General features: G+C 39.9%; 1 protein-coding gene across 6 annotated transcripts in view; it reads left to right on the plus strand.

The window, feature by feature from the left end:
* Nucleotides 1-12,767, plus strand: part of ENAH (enabled homolog (Drosophila)) — a 48,175-nt gene extending 35,408 nt beyond the window's left edge. For 3 of the 6 annotated variants that reach the window (XM_010072695.1, XM_010072697.1, XM_010072698.1), the window contains 3 exons: nucleotides 8,080-8,158; nucleotides 10,710-10,767; nucleotides 11,844-12,539. In XM_010072695.1, coding sequence (XP_010070997.1) covers nucleotides 8,080-8,158; nucleotides 10,710-10,767; nucleotides 11,844-11,881 — 175 coding nt within the window. In that variant the 3' untranslated portion in view covers nucleotides 11,882-12,539. Of the gene's footprint in view, nucleotides 1-3,978; nucleotides 4,042-8,079; nucleotides 8,159-10,709; nucleotides 10,768-11,843 lie in introns of all 6 variants that reach the window. The other 3 variants (XM_010072693.1, XM_010072696.1, XM_010072694.1) reach the window with 2 other exon arrangements.
* The last annotated feature ends 2,586 nt before the right edge of the window (nucleotides 12,768-15,353 follow it).

The raw sequence follows: 15,353 nt of genomic DNA on the forward strand, positions 1-15,353 counted from the left end.
TGAACCCTTGACGTTGCAGTCCAAAAGTCAGGAGTGTCAGCCCAGTAATTGCTGCCAATGCTCCAACTACCTCTAGCGATGGCAAGCTTATTGCTGGCATGCAGCACTAAGGAGAGCAGGCAATCTCTCTCTTCCTGCCTTTCAAACCTGCCTGGGACTTCAGGCAAGGATGGTGAAGGGCTCTGCCAGCAGCAGGGATGGTCATTGCTTCATCCCTCTGTCTCCTGAGCAAGCAAGTGACACCAGAGATTTGAGCCTTGCCGGCACAATTCCTCTGTTTCTTCTTCAGCGTTGGGGTTAGGCTGGCATTTGCAGCTGTGGGTGCAAGTACTGGAGCATCCTTTAGAAGTGGTGAGCGTTTTCTGAGGTGCGTGGACACCCTGGCCTGTGTGAAGTGCTGCTTCTGGGCTCAAGAGTAGGTGGCAAAGCCAATTGGACAAGGCTCTTGGGCAGGGTGGCAAGCCTCCCTGGAGCAGAAGGGTGGCAAGCAGTTGCTGCGAAGGAGATAGTCAAGTAGGAACTTATCCAGTTTCCAGTATTGCCTCCAGCGAAAAGAAGGTCCAGAGAGGCAGGGAGAGTCAGGCAACTTGGAAGAGCTGCAGTTGATGGAATGATCGTATGGGCCTTCAACTCCAAAGACCCCCAAAGAAGAAAAAAAAAGTGTGCAAGACAGAAAAAGAAATAAAGGAAAAACCCCATTGAGACTGCTCTCATCATCAGCAAGTACTTTAAGTCCTGGTGAGACGCCAGAACAACTGCCTGAAGTAGGTCCTCCCCCGCCCCAAGCCCAATGGAGCTGCAAGCCAGCCTGGAAACCAATCTAGAACCACAGATTGATCTAGACCATTTAAGTGAGATAGAACCTGATCTAGAACAGACTCCCTACCAAAGAACCCCGAACTCCAGAATTCATACCTGCGCCAACTGCACCACCCCAGCTCTACAAACAGCTGACTGTAAAGGACTGACTGCTTGTTAAAGGCCCGGAGAAGGGAAGTCCTTGGGATGTCTCAAACATCTTGGCTGTAAAAAGGCAACAGGCAATAATAATAATAATTCCTTGATTATAAGAAGAAGCCAAAAATGCACCAAAGGCTTTACTCCCCTCACTAAGCAAGGACAAACTTTTGCTTAACAAGATCATCACCCCCAGATCCAAGGTGCCAACAAAGAAAGTTCAGCCAAAGTTAATCCAACACAGGGGCTGCACCACCACTGACCCAATTGATTGAAAGGTTTCATGCCACCCTTCCCCCTCTCACTTATTAAGGAAACACCTGTCTCTGCTTCCTATGCTAATTGAGGTTCATCACTTCCCATGCTCATTGGAAAAAATTAGGCCCAGACCTGAGAATTTTTGGCTGTGAAAGGTGAATAAACAAAGAGAAGGAGAAGGCACATGCCAAGCACCTGAGGACTCCCAACAGGCTGATGGGCTCCTCAAGGATGGACTTGTCCGAGGACCCAAAGGCTGGGGAAAAAATCCTTTCTGACTCTCTGAAAACTTTGCTCTCTCTCTTCTCTCCTTTTTTGTTCTCTTTTGTCTTCAGCCATCTCTTCATTTCTCTCCCTGGCACATACAGGAACACCGGAGATGTTTTATGCCAGCTCCTTTTGGGGCTTCTTCAGCAGGTTTCCTTATTGTCATAAGTGATTGCTCCTTTTAATACTGATAAGCGATTGCAAGTTTTATAAGCAGTTGCGGGTTTTTACTGTTCTGGGTAGTTGCGCTGTCCTTACAGCATTATCACTTTGTTGTCAGTGGGTGGTGGTGTTGTTGTCTTTATCAAGTCACTTGGTTTTTGTCATTGTTACATTTTTACATTTTACGTCCCACATTTCCCTTTTTCCCTAAAGATTATACGCATTAAAGTTATAAGCCAGGATTCGATTGGTGGTGTTTCACCTCACTATGCAAGTGGGGGTCATGCAAAAGTGCCTCAGATGCATTGAGCCAAAACAGCAAAGTCCCTGTGGATCTGCACGGTCATCTGCCAGATTTGAAAACGGTCCTAAAATAGGCGTATCTACATTTTCATGTTGGAACCTTTCAGCAGTGCTGAAATGTGCATCCCTCAGTGCATTAACCCATCTTCAGTAGCTTGTCAGCTGGAACTTTGGTCGGTAGGCGTTTCAGTAATGCAAAAGAGTGAAATGGCTGCTTTAGCAATTTTTTTTGTTGAGGTATATTTGATTACTGTTTACATTAAACAGAGGGCTTGTGGTATATTCTAGAATTCCTGTATGTTCTGTGTACAGAGGTTTAAAGGATTCTGACCTGTGATAATCTGACAGAGTTACCTGAATTTCTTGAGAGAAAACAAAGAACGTGTTAAACTTGAGAGAATGCTGTGTTTGAAATTACTTCAATTCTCCTTAAAATTCTGGCCTGTTGGAAACAGCTGTGCAAGATTTGGTGATGAGAGAAGAAACACCAATTATTCCCAAAGTGACATTATTTGTGGTCGAGGTTGCTATTGAGGTCTTCAGTTCTAAAACGCAACACTAAACACTTTCAGCCTATGTCAATATCCTTGTCTGCCTTTCAGAAATAACTAAGTCCAGGAGCTGAAAATGTCTGCAGCCTTGATTCTGGTTGCTTGCTTTGTTTTTTGTCAAAAAGCAGGCGACATCAGTGGTGATGTCCTCTCTGCTATGCTGTAAGTGTAACAAAATACTGCTTTACCTTTAGCCTTGACTTCCCCCTCACCCTTGGTAGGTCTTACCTGCTTTAACTGAGGTCTCTTGTTTTCAGGCAGATCGAGGTATCAGTCCATGGCATTGAGGGGAAAGTCATCACAGAGATAACTTGTATGAAGTATCCCGAAGAGCATTTTAGATTCCATATTGCTTAAGACAGTTGCTGACCTGGCCCTTTTGCTATAAATACCCTATGGATAAGCAATTGAAGAAAGGAAAGTGAAGGGATTAATAAATAGGGGAGCTCTCCATATCAGAGTCCTTTGGGGAATCTGGGATGTCCTTAAGTCTTCATTCTATATGTCCCTACAGCTGTAGCTTCTTTTAAACTGTTTTATGCATCCTATTTCATTGATCTTGTTTCAACCTGTGAAATTCAGAGGTTATTGAGGTCTGTTTAAAAATGTTTCCTGACCTAGAGGAGTACAGAGGAGTTCTGAGACTTCTCTTGAGGATATTAAGAAAATCTCTCTGTCAAGGTTTTGTCTTCAGTCATCCAATGGAAAATGTCGATAGGATTCAGCTTGATGAGGGCCTCACTGGGTGTCTACTCTAAAAGTATTTCCAAAATAAGAATTTTATGTTTATTGAAGGTCAGTTTTATTTTCCAGTGCTGTCATAAGCTGCTGGAAGGTGCCATAGGATATGTTTTAAGACTGCTTGTACAGTTTTCTAGTCAGTGGTCAGTTTGTCCTGCCAGGATGAGGAATGTTTCATGGACGGAGAAAGAAAAGGTATTAGTAGGACATTCTCTTGAATATCCTTGCATTTTTCTTAATTCTCTACAGTTGTCAAGTCTATCTCAGCAAGCAGCTTGTTAAAGTAACTTTGAATGAGTTAGTCAGTGGGTGCTGCTGTTTGAAACACTCATACCGTGTTTGCCAAAAGGGGATATCTTTCACCTGGTAAGCTTGAGAACCTCCTTCTGACCTCTACAGAGAGGATATGAGTCATTTACCGGGATTAAACAAAGCATACCTAAGAAACTAGCAACTAAGCAAAATTTTATCTTCAGAGCTTCCAAACAGGTAGACAATGAAGGAATTGTTATTCGGAAGGAATAAGTATTTTAAAGTAACTAGTGTCCTCTTTAAAATCAGGCCCTTTTTTGTAGCAGACTTTGCAAAGACTTAACCTATGTGCTTTTAGTGTTCCTGAAATATTCAAATAGACCTCTTGGAACACAACTAGTGAAACTCCATGGTATTTGAGGTGCTGAAACTGAACATACTTAAGACCCATTATAGCTTGTTAAGGTCGTGTTTCTCCCCTTCGTAGACGTGAATCTCCGTGGAAAAATCTGCTTGCTTCTGAAAACAGGTTCTATGATTCATTAAACAGGTATCATCCTGTTGGGATTTGAGACTTTGTAATAACCATTTTGACCAATTCAGGGTTGGACTTTTTCTGCATGGATTGGTAATCACCACAGGTACGATCGGTTCCTCTTCACATTTTGTTTCTCCAGTTGAGCCCATTTTTGGACTAGTTAAAAGCAGATGGTGCCAAAGGCAAATTGATATGGCTTAAGAACTAGCTGTGAATTCATATGAAATACTGGTTTTCTGCCAGTCACTAACCTGTGAAGATTCAAATTCCTGTTGGATATGCCAAGATGTAGTGAACCATTTGCAGTATTTTGAGAAGCAGGTTTTCAAAAATGTAGGTTTAGGTACACAGGAATAGCAATTTTCCAGGTGAATTTTCACATCTGCTTTTCACAAATTAAGTGAAGATAACAGATAGATTTTGCCTGACTTAAACATCAGAAAGGAAAAAAAAAAAAGGGCTTGTTAAACATAAAGCAGTGTTTCTGTTGGGAACATATTAATAAATTAGAATTAACATCATGTGTATTTGAAGCTGTGGATCTCAGTTTTACTCTCTGTAGTGGTAGTCAAAAAATACTGGCATTAAAAGCCTTCAGGTTTTAAGAGCTTTCCATGGGTAAGCATTACAGACCTCCTCAGAATTACTGAGTTGAATTCCAGCTTTGTTTTTCATTAAGGCATTCATTGTGGTGACTACTTAATCTTTTGTATGAAAAGTTCCCCTTTTAGCTACTGATCTTGGTTGGTGTTTTCTGCATGTTGGCATGAATAAAATCTTTATCTTGCATGCTTGATTAAAGGTGCTTTAGGGCCTATCAGGGTAGCCTCACTGTCCTGTTAGGCAATGCTATGAAAAACCACACGGGAGAGCTCTTTAGCCATCTTAGGTTTGAATGGTTGGGATGTTTCATTCACTAAATTTAAGTAGTTAATGGTTTCTTTTTAATGGCAACTACATTCACCATTAGTCTTTCTTCTCAGCAAGCTAAAGAAGGAAAAAGAGGATAATTTGGGGGGGGAAGAAAGCTAGATTTGCCTGGGATTAGAAATTGGCTAGTTAAGTCTTTCATATTTGACTGAATGAATATGTTCCATTTCAGAAAGCAAAAATAGAATACATTCATAAGACTGAGGGGTAGCATTCTTAAAGTGGCTTTCCTGTTGAGCTTTTTGCAGATAGCAGGGGTATATGGCGTATGGTTGTCAAAGCTGCCTTTTTATTCTAAAGATTTGAAGCAAAAGAAGCAAGAAGCAGTCTAGCTGTGGAGAGCTCTTCTTTAAAGTAATTTAATTAAAATATTAGTCCTAAGTCACTTTATTTTAATAAAGTATATTCTTGTTTGGGTTCTTCCATTAAGGCGTGTAATAGGTCTCTGTTATCACTTGTCAGGAATTGCATTTGGGGGGACACTGATTCTTTTTTCAGTCACATTGGGTATATGCTGTAATGCCATAGTGAATGGGAACAAAGTGATAGTGAACAGAAATGATTATAAGCTATACATGGAAAAATTGAAAAACAATGCTATTCTGCTTGGAGTGAGTCAGCATTCACTGTTTCAGGTGTAAACTGTAAGTAACACTTTAAATACCAGGTATATGATAAAGTAGCAATTGCCAAAGATCTCATGTTGATAAATGTTTTTGAGCGAGGGATTCTTTCATAAGGAACTAAGCACTATCAGTATCTAAAGAGTTTTGTAAAAGAACCCAAACTGTGGTTTGTCTTCATAGCATTAGCTCACACTGTAGGCTTTCTGGTGGTTACAAGGTGAATTCTATTTTCCATCTCCTTCCACTTTATCTTCTTTCTTACTTGATGGATCAGGTGTTTCATTTCAGTGTGTTTAAAGCAATAATGATGTTAGCAATTTCTTGGAATTTACATTTAGATTCTCAGGTGTTTTTTTGTAAGTGGGTGCCACTAGGCTTGACGTACCTAATTTGTCAGTGCACAGAAATAATCGTGAAGCATTTAAAAAATTGCTGAGGGGTTTCTGTCACCTACACTGAAGTTACTGCCTTTTGAAAAGATGAGTGGGCTCATGTGTACCAGTTTAAAATGTCCTGTCACCAGAATTGCTTGGTAGCTGTGAATGTGTATGAAGGCTTTCATGAATTTCTTTTAATGTGCCAGGTGCTTCAGTGACACAGGCATGCCCTGTTACAGGTTAGGGGGAGAAAAATAGGCAGCTCTTGTGTCCCATGTTGTTTCTTAACGTTTTTCACACTGGGAACCTCCAAGAGGTAAAAGTATCTGCTGGAGAGCACAAGCCTGAGAAAGTTTGTGCAGTATCAAAATGACATTTTGGTGTGCATGCCCTCTTCTGTTGAGAGTCACATTTTGAGTGTTTTCCTTCCATTAGCAAATACGAAAATAGTCCTGTCAGGTTATACAAGTCATCAAGACAATCCAGTATGAGGCTCATTCAGCTCATACTGAACAAAGACAGTGTAATCAGACAATTTCTTCATGGATGAACTGCTGTCTTGTAAGGGAAGAAGCATTAAAGCTGAAGGTAGTGATTTTGAAAAAAAAAAGAAAAATATAAGTTCACAATTTTTTTCTTCTGAGTGAGAACACAGCCTTTTTTGTGTTAGCTAAATTGAAAATACATAAATAAATAGAATAAACTAAAGCAGTGGATATACTGCTTGTGTCCCTCACATGTTCTGCTTTATTCTGAAAAAAGAGTTTTATACTGTGTATTTGAGAGAAGATAAAATGCAGAACTGTGCCTTTCCTGCTGGTTTGTCTTTTTTGGCCACCTTCAATTGTAATAAATAAGGCTGCACCTTCAGGTAACAAATCCAAAAAATGCAGTGTTTAATGAATTCCTCCTATGTAAGAATTTTGAAGTGAGACACTGAGTTTAGGCCAGGCTTTTTTTGTTCAGTGATGCCACATAGAAGGGCAATGAAATAGGACCCAGTTTAGGCTACTAATACCCTGCCCTTCCTTAGCGTACTGTGATAATTCTAAACATGGGGGAAACCTCTTGACGTGAACTGTCAGCGATTTTATCAACAGCTTTTTGGCTTAACATTTTATCGAGTGATGGAGAGAGAATGTTAGCCAAGATGTAAAAAGTAATTAAGAAGAGCAGAACATTCCTCCCTTTTTGTCCTACACCTTGCATCCATCCATCCCTGCTTCGGAAATCGTTTCTGTATTCCTGTTGTTAGCATCTAGGTTCTGACTCTGCTCGTAGCTCTAGGTATGCAAGGCCCTGTGGAAGCGTAGTAAATACACAAGCCTGAGATACACCTTGTATAGACAGAGGGCATCAGAAAAGACAAATGAGAAGGTAGAAAACCTGCTTCTTCTGGAATGTGTGTTAAAAATGCAAGATGACCTTGGTAAGCAAGTTTTTGATGTCTTAAGAGAGTATCACATAAGCAAGCACTGAACATGACATAGTCCAAAACACTAGAACTCCCTCTCAAGTATTACCTTATAAATCTTACTGCTGTTACAGTATTTGCTTTCAGTAGCTTTAGAAAGCAATTGATGGAATAATTTAGGTAGAAAGGGAGATAGATAAGGTTGCTCAGCCATGTCCTGTCGAATGTTGGAAATCTGCCAGGGTGATTCCACAGCATTCAGACAGTTACAACATCAACATGTAGTCATTAGCTAGTGGGAGTGTTTCTCTGAAAGGACCCTAATGAAGTGAGTAAGCAGTTGGATAAGGGAAAGTATTTGACATGTGAAGGCATTCAGCTTTTCATGCCCATTATGAAAAAATCAGAAACAGTTGACAGTGAAATCTGTCTGCTACTTGAAAAGTTCTTGTTTTGATCTAATAACTCTTATTCTTATGGTAATTAACGTTTCCAAGCGTGTGGAACATGTTCTTGGTGGTTGCTTTCTATTCTGTGCAATATTTTGGGTCTGCCTGATTCACCCACCCTCCCACTTCCCAACATTTTTTTTCATTCTGATTCTATACTGTGTTTTTGATAGACAAATGTTAGCAAGTTTGATGGAGAAGTCCTATGTATCCTGTCATAATGAGTAATTCACGGATGTGTTTTTGTACTACAGACCAAAATCTACACCAACGGGGCAACCCAGTGCCAATGGAGTACAGTCAGAAGGTCTAGATTATGACAGATTGAAGCAGGTACGTATATAATGCTTTGAATAGAAAACTTGTGCATAAGGACTTGTAGCTCTCCAATACCAGTGTTTAGCTGTTTTGTTAACTAATTTCAATTTTAAATAATGATTTAGTAATTATTAGTAATTATTTTTCCCCAGACGTGTTTCAGTACTCTTAGGAGCTGTAACTCCAGGATGGCAGCTTACACAGCCCCATTACTTCCTCAGAGATGCTTGTTCCTGCAGTTGCATTAGGCAGCACACAAAAGATGGTGTTGGTACTATGGATGGAACTAGGAAACTGGTTTGCCTGGAAAACCTTTTATTTTTCTTCTTTCTACCCAAACAAGCAAGCAAACAAAAAACAAGCCCTCAGAGCAGTTCTAGCAGAACAAGTATCACCGTGATTTAATATCAGATGTGAGCATCTGTGGTCATGAGTTTGGGTGGTCAAAGAACATCCAGTGATACACCTTTAGTGTAGCTCTCCTGGCTTCTTCTCATGGGAAGAAGGCAGCAGCCGCCTTCTGTTAAATGAGGAAAAGACGTTATGGGATGCTTTGGGAAATGTTTGGTTACCTGTAGGTGACAGGCCTTTGTCAAGTACAGTTGCCAAACAGACAAACCTGTGCAAACAGAGGCTCTGCAAGGGGTCTCTCGTGACTTGTACGAAGACAGGAGCTATCAGTTAAGAGCATTAGTGATCTGTAGACCGAGCAGACGTTCCACGCGCACAAAAGCAGTAGTGCACTTTCTCACTGACGATATGCATGATATGAGGAGTCATGTTTGAGGCCGTGGTACTGTTTTTTGGCTGTGTTTGTCCATGCTAAGCTGGTGGAAGCTCCTTTTCTTGGGAAATGTGTTGAGGTGGTGCTAGTTAATTTTCTGGCAGAGCCTCTGAGCACACAGTATATTGTGGGTGTGATCTGCCTCTTTTCAAGGCAAGGTTCTGCTGAAGTCGGGTTCCCGTCATTGAAGAGGGGAAAGTGAGGTGCTTGCTCTTGCCAGGGGGCTCTACATTCAGGAGTCTGTAGAGCAGTGGTTGGTTGTGTGGCAGGTGGGTTCCAGACTTGGAGAGTTCAAGGGTTGTTTGTAGGACCATGGTGGTGGTGTTGGTGGCAGTGGTTTTAGAGGGGGTGTGAACTGTGGAGTTGGAGGTGTTTTCCTCAAGTGGCATTTGGGTCAACGGGCTGGTCCTCAAGTGAGGACAGAGGTTCTGGAGCAGGTTCCAGCTTTGTGGTTGGTTCTAGAGCAGGTTCCAGCTAGGTGGTAGTCAAGAGTGGGTTCTGGCTAGGTGGTTGGTTCTAGAGCGGGCTCTGGGCCCCATGGGTAGTTATGGAGCGCATGTAGGATTGTTCTAGAATGTAGTGCAAGAGGTGCTTCGGTTTTGTAATCTCATGAGGATTTGCAGTACTCTTGCTATAGTTTCCATGAAATGCTGCTGATGAGTCTTGGCTGCTCTTCTTTCCTCTTCTGTTTGTAGTTTTTTGGTGTTTTGTTTTGGTTTGTTTTTTCCTGGGGTGCTTTTTTTTCTTCTCTGTGGTTCTTTCGAGTTGAAGGCACAGAGAATGGGGATCCTACTATCCCATAAAGTACAGCTCTCCCATTTCCATCACGCTGACTCTTGCTGCCTCTGTTAAGATTCTGTTCTCTGGAGGCAAGATCATTTCTCACGGTTTGCTACTGGACACATGTCGAGCTCTTACTTGCCACTGCCCTTCCCAGCAAGTGGTGGCCACACTCCTGCTCCAAGGCTTCTTGCTGCTTGTGCAAGGGTCATGTCTAAGACTTGGCAAATTCGGAGACCTACCTCTGCAGCTTTGGTATGTGCTCTTACTCCAGGATGACTTCGGGCAGGGAAGGTGTGTCCATGCATGTGTCTTCCACCAACAGCTCATGAAAGACTCAACAAATCTAGAATACACTTGAGTGATTGCATGCTCAGTTGTGAACAGCATGCTAACCCCAAAGCTGAAAAAGAAACAACTGAAATCTTCTGGATGAGTTTCCTGCTAAGGTTTGGCCAGGAGGTGACAGTCTCCTCTGCAGAAACAGACACTACCCCCCACTCTGTAAAAACATTGTCACCAAATCATCAGTTAACATCACTTGATGAAAGGATGGAGAAAACAAGCAGGGGAGGGCACTTCACTCCATCACCTTCATTCCCTCACATTCCACTTGGTGACTGGGAATACCTTGGTAACTGGATCCCTCTTTTTTTTCTTTTTTTCTTTGAATATTTCCTTGACTTGCAGTTTTTAGTTAGTTTTTTTGCATTGCTAACTTCAGTTTATCCCTTCTCTCTTAAGTTCTTCAGGAATCAATTTGTAGGACTTCTTCAGAAGGTTTTTTCTTCATTGTACCTGCAGTAAGAATGTTTTAGGGATGCTTTAGATTTAGGGGATTAACTGAGAAGATAAAGGCTGGATTTTGCATTTCAGAAGGGTTAAAGGTTGATTAAAGGTTAGAAGAATTTTGGATTTCTCTCTGCATAAAGTTACAGGTGTCAAAACTAATCTGTTCATGTTGCAAAACTAATCTCTTTTTTTTGTGCTCTAACACCATAGGACATTTTAGATGAAATGAGGAAGGAGTTAACGAAATTAAAGGAAGAACTCATTGATGGTAGGTATCAATCTGTTTGCTGCTGTTGTTCAGTCTTAAAGTAAGTAGCTCCAGGTGCACAACAATGTAAATATAATGTGTTTGTAGCCTGAGAATGATATATTGGTGAAAGTAGCTTTGTTAGTCTGATGGTATACTTTAATTTGTGCCAAACCTGTTCTGATTTATGCACTTGTATGTTTTCTCTCTTGTACGTTTTGTTTTAATAGCACATTGACAAGAAGTAGTCTCTTAAATGTGGTAGGAGGGATGCTGTATTTGAGTGATTTGCAGTTATCCTTGTATCATGTGGTGGTAGGTGGATTATTTTTAAAGAATCCAGAGCTTCTGAAGTGGACGTTTCAAAACTGGTCATATTCAGACTAGGATTGTGCTTCCAGCTTTCAGTTTTTTTCTCTTTGGTCTGTAACACAGGAGTCAAAAAAATTCTTGCAATTTGTGTTTTTATTTTAGCAGAAGATATTTTCCTAGGGAAATTATTGAGAAAGAACAATCTAAGTCCACCAGTCAAGCAGTAAATAAAATTCTGTGGTTTACTACCTTGGTGTGCTTTAAAGTCATGTTAAACTGATACCACTGCTGGTAAAATATTAAATGTCATCAACTGATGTATCGAAAAGCTGGCTGTTTTGGGGCGACAGAGGATGCAGTGCTTTTCCCTGTATTTTGACCGTGATATGTACTGCAGCCTTTCAGAACAGTACAATGAAAACAAGGGAGGGCCCTAAGACTGCTCCTAAAACAAACAAAAATAATTAAAATAAATAACCCCACACACATTCCTTGATAATCCCAGTGGTAGTGATTGTCATCAGGTAAGGTCATAGACTTGCTGGAGATGCAGAACTGAGAAATAAGATGTTAACAAAAATTTTACGGTAGGAAAAAAGGTACTGCCTGATTGAGAATGACACTTGTCTGAAGCCACATGAAACTATCTTACGTATAGGTTATTCACGTTCTAAGACTGTTGGAGCAGGGTGAGCGTTTGTTAAGGTCTGTTGTGTATTCTGGCTTTCTGCCTTGCCTTTGACTATTTGATTTGTTAATTTCTTTCTCTCTCTCTTTCTCTCTAGCTATCAGGCAGGAACTCAGCAAGTCGAATACCGCATAGAAAGACTAGTACTAAGCCGATTGTGACTCTTTAACTTGGTATAAAACTGACTACGTTTTGTGAGCTGTTAGAAGAAAACGGAGACAGACAGACAGACACGTGGAAGGAGGGAGAAGAACAACCTATTCTGAAAAGCTTCAGACACATCAGTCTGGTGATATGCTATTCCCCTCCTAGTTTGCAGCTTTTTTCTGACCTTTACAGCAGGGTGGAAAAGACTCTTAAAGTTACTGTAATGATTATGCAGAAATTCCTACACCTATCAGACAAGATCACAGTGCTTTGAAGTCTACTCATGTCAAGATAAAATTGCACGTGTTGCAGAATTTAAGACAAAAAAAAAACAGGGAAAAGCTTGGGAAGGCTTTTCAGAGAGGTTTTCTTTGTTAATGAAGGAGTTAGCAAGTTATACTGTTGTACTTCAAATGTATCTCAGGTTTGTCTTCCTATCATATCTGATATTTCCATGAATAATTTAAAAGGTCAGATGTGTAGAAGTTCAGTTCACAAAACATGGAACAACTAGAAATGCACGCTTTTAAAGGGCAATATTTGTAAGTGAATGACCTAGACGGTGATGACATATCAAGATTTTGGAATTTCATGATAGGAAGCCTCTCTAGTTAGCCTTCATGCAATTTTATAGGAAAATAAAAAAGCAAATACAGTCCAGAGTTTAAAGATGTAGATGCCTTCCTACATTGTTACAATGCTTTACCAAATCTAAGACTTCTACATAATGCGAATCAGCAGTCAAATGTAAATCATTAGTATGTTGTAGATTTACAGTAGACTTTGGGGCTTTTTTTAGATTTATGCATGTGGACATTTTTGTAATGTAACACAACACAGCCAGCTTTTTAATTAAAAGAAAAATTGCATGTCACAGAGTAGCCTTTTCATTTGTAAGGCTTAATTTATGCCCAGAAGGATGCGGGATGAGGGAGGGGGAAGGTGACACATTTTTATTACTTTCTACACTTTTCTTCATCTTACATGCATGTGTAATAATGAGGAAAACGTGACTTTTATCAGTAACCATGTTAATGGAACCAGGTACTTAATGCTTTTGTATCTTTTTTCAGTTTTCTATTTGAAATTCAGTAATACTTCCATAATGGTTCTGAAACTCCCATGTGAACCTAACTCATTTCTCGGTGAGAGAACAAATGTGTAGGCATCTGAATTACTGAGGATGCACCTGTGTAAGTGCGTTGTCCTTTACCTTTTTACCATGACCCTCTGCTTCACTCGTTTCTGAGACTCATTTTTTGATTGTTTAATGAAACAGGACAGCAGTTAGTTACGTTAGAACAATGGGGCATCAGGTCACAATAAACGTCCCCTTCTCTGCCTAATTTATCTCCCACCCTCCTTACAAAAAAATCAAAACCAACAAAAAAAAACCAAACCTCAAGCCAACAAAAAAACCTCACAGCTCCACACAACTCAAACCCTGAAAAACAGCAATGGTGTGCCATTGGTTTCAGTCAACAATTTGAGAAGCATTTTTAGGGGAGATGATACCTTTCTGTTTACCAGGGTTTTCAGATTTTAAGCTTGTAAATTTTTTTTTAATTTTTTTTTTTAAATGTGGTACCGTTCAGTGGAATAGAAATTCTGTGAGTTGGATCTGTAGTGCTTTGGACAAAGAACATGGATCAAAATCCTCCCTTTTCCTCTGCACTGTCAATTTTTCTGAGCCGTAACAGTGTCATGTTTGCTTTGGGATCTGTGCTGATCCAAAAGAAAAGTTTGCTTACAAGTTTTGGAGAGATTAATGTTTCATCTTAAAAGTATATGCAGCTCCATTTGTAGGACAAATGCTTTCAATAACATACTGTCTTAAGTGCTGAACACCAAAGCAAAACAGCACTTGCAGCTTTGGAAAGGCTTCAGTGGGAAATTTTCTTCCAATTCAAACATTTCCTGTTTCTATAGGTTCAAATTCTAAGAGAAGACTACAGTGGAAATATTGCCTAACTCCATTTATTAATAATTTTTTTTAAAGAAAAACATTTTTCTGCATGCATTTATTGAAGGCATTAAAACAAAATCCATAGTAAGCTTGTCGAGTACTGTTTTTCTCAAAACAAGAGGAGGCATTTTCATCTTTGTTGATGTAACTTTTTGTTTTACGTGGACTTTTTGAGCATTAGGGAAGTTTACCCTTGTCAGAAATCACGTTTGATTTGTTTCTAGGAGAGTTCAGGAGTAGCATAGTGGAATAGCATGAATGGGTATAAGTGGTCCAAAATTAAAGGATGAACTACTAGATTGTGCAAGGAACTGGCTTATGCACTAAACGTTTTGTGCCTTGGTCTACAATTAACATGATTTCTGTTTAAAAGAAAAAGGAACAGATGTCGTCTTTTGTGCTGCTTCTACATACATACTTTCTGTAATCTCAAACTGCAGAATTGGTTCTTTCCAGAAAATCGGATTGAATTAAAGATTACTGTAGACATTTCCTGTCCTACTGACAGTTGCACCGTTTCCAGAGATTTCAGTATTGAAAATGAACTGCAGAAGCTAAGATTATTTTGCTTACTGGTAACGTAAGTTCTTTAAAAACCATATTGTGGTGGTTCTGTGCTTTTGTACAATGGATGTCTTAAGCTGAGGGCAGTTTAAGGGATCCTTTCTAATGCCAGGAAGGCGTCGCTTTCCTCAACACTGTGATCTGACCCGTGATAAACCTGTACTATAGACCGGTGGCTACCAAGTCAACTGCAAACCAACTGAATGTAAAAATCTTAGTGCTGGTGCTGAAATCTCTTCAGATAGTCATAATGATTTCCAGTTCATTGTTTTAAAAAGTTATTGAGCATCCAGTGTCAATCAGAGACTGAAGATGATCACTAATGAATGTTGACTTTTCATGCATTTAGGTTTACCTTCCTTTTAGTTTCTCAGTTCATTCTCTGCTATTTTTATCATATTGTGTCATTTTAAATTTCTTACATGCTAATGTTTTGTTTGAGCGAATGAAATAAAATTGCAATATATACACGTTGCCACCATTTATTTCTGGAACTTTGTAGAAGACTCTCTGAGGTTTACTACTCGAAATCCCAGAATTTTTAATGACTGATCATTCCTTACTCCTTGATTGCACCCCTCCTTTCTGTTTCTCCATCAGAAGATTCAATAAAGAAAAGTGAAGACTTACCTTACAAAGAATGTAATTGCAGGGACTGCGTAACATTAATGAACAGTAACTGCTGTACATTAATTAAAATCCATTTTAAATGTATGGTTTGATTTACATTCTCACATGGCATATGCTTTAGTCTCTGTATTTGTGGAGAACTTGGGAGGGAGGGAGGGGGAAAGATTGGGGGAAAAATGATTGCAGTTGGTGCAACTTTTTCTCTTGCTGCTTTTATGTTCGTGACTTATTTTCAATACTGGTAATAAAGAAAACCTACCATGAAAGATTAGTATAGCTTTCTGTACACTAAGGACAGTT

Source organism: Pterocles gutturalis, unplaced genomic scaffold, assembly GCF_000699245.1.
Source record: "Pterocles gutturalis isolate BGI_N339 unplaced genomic scaffold, ASM69924v1 scaffold23727, whole genome shotgun sequence".
Lineage (NCBI taxonomy): Eukaryota > Metazoa > Chordata > Aves > Pterocliformes > Pteroclidae > Pterocles > Pterocles gutturalis.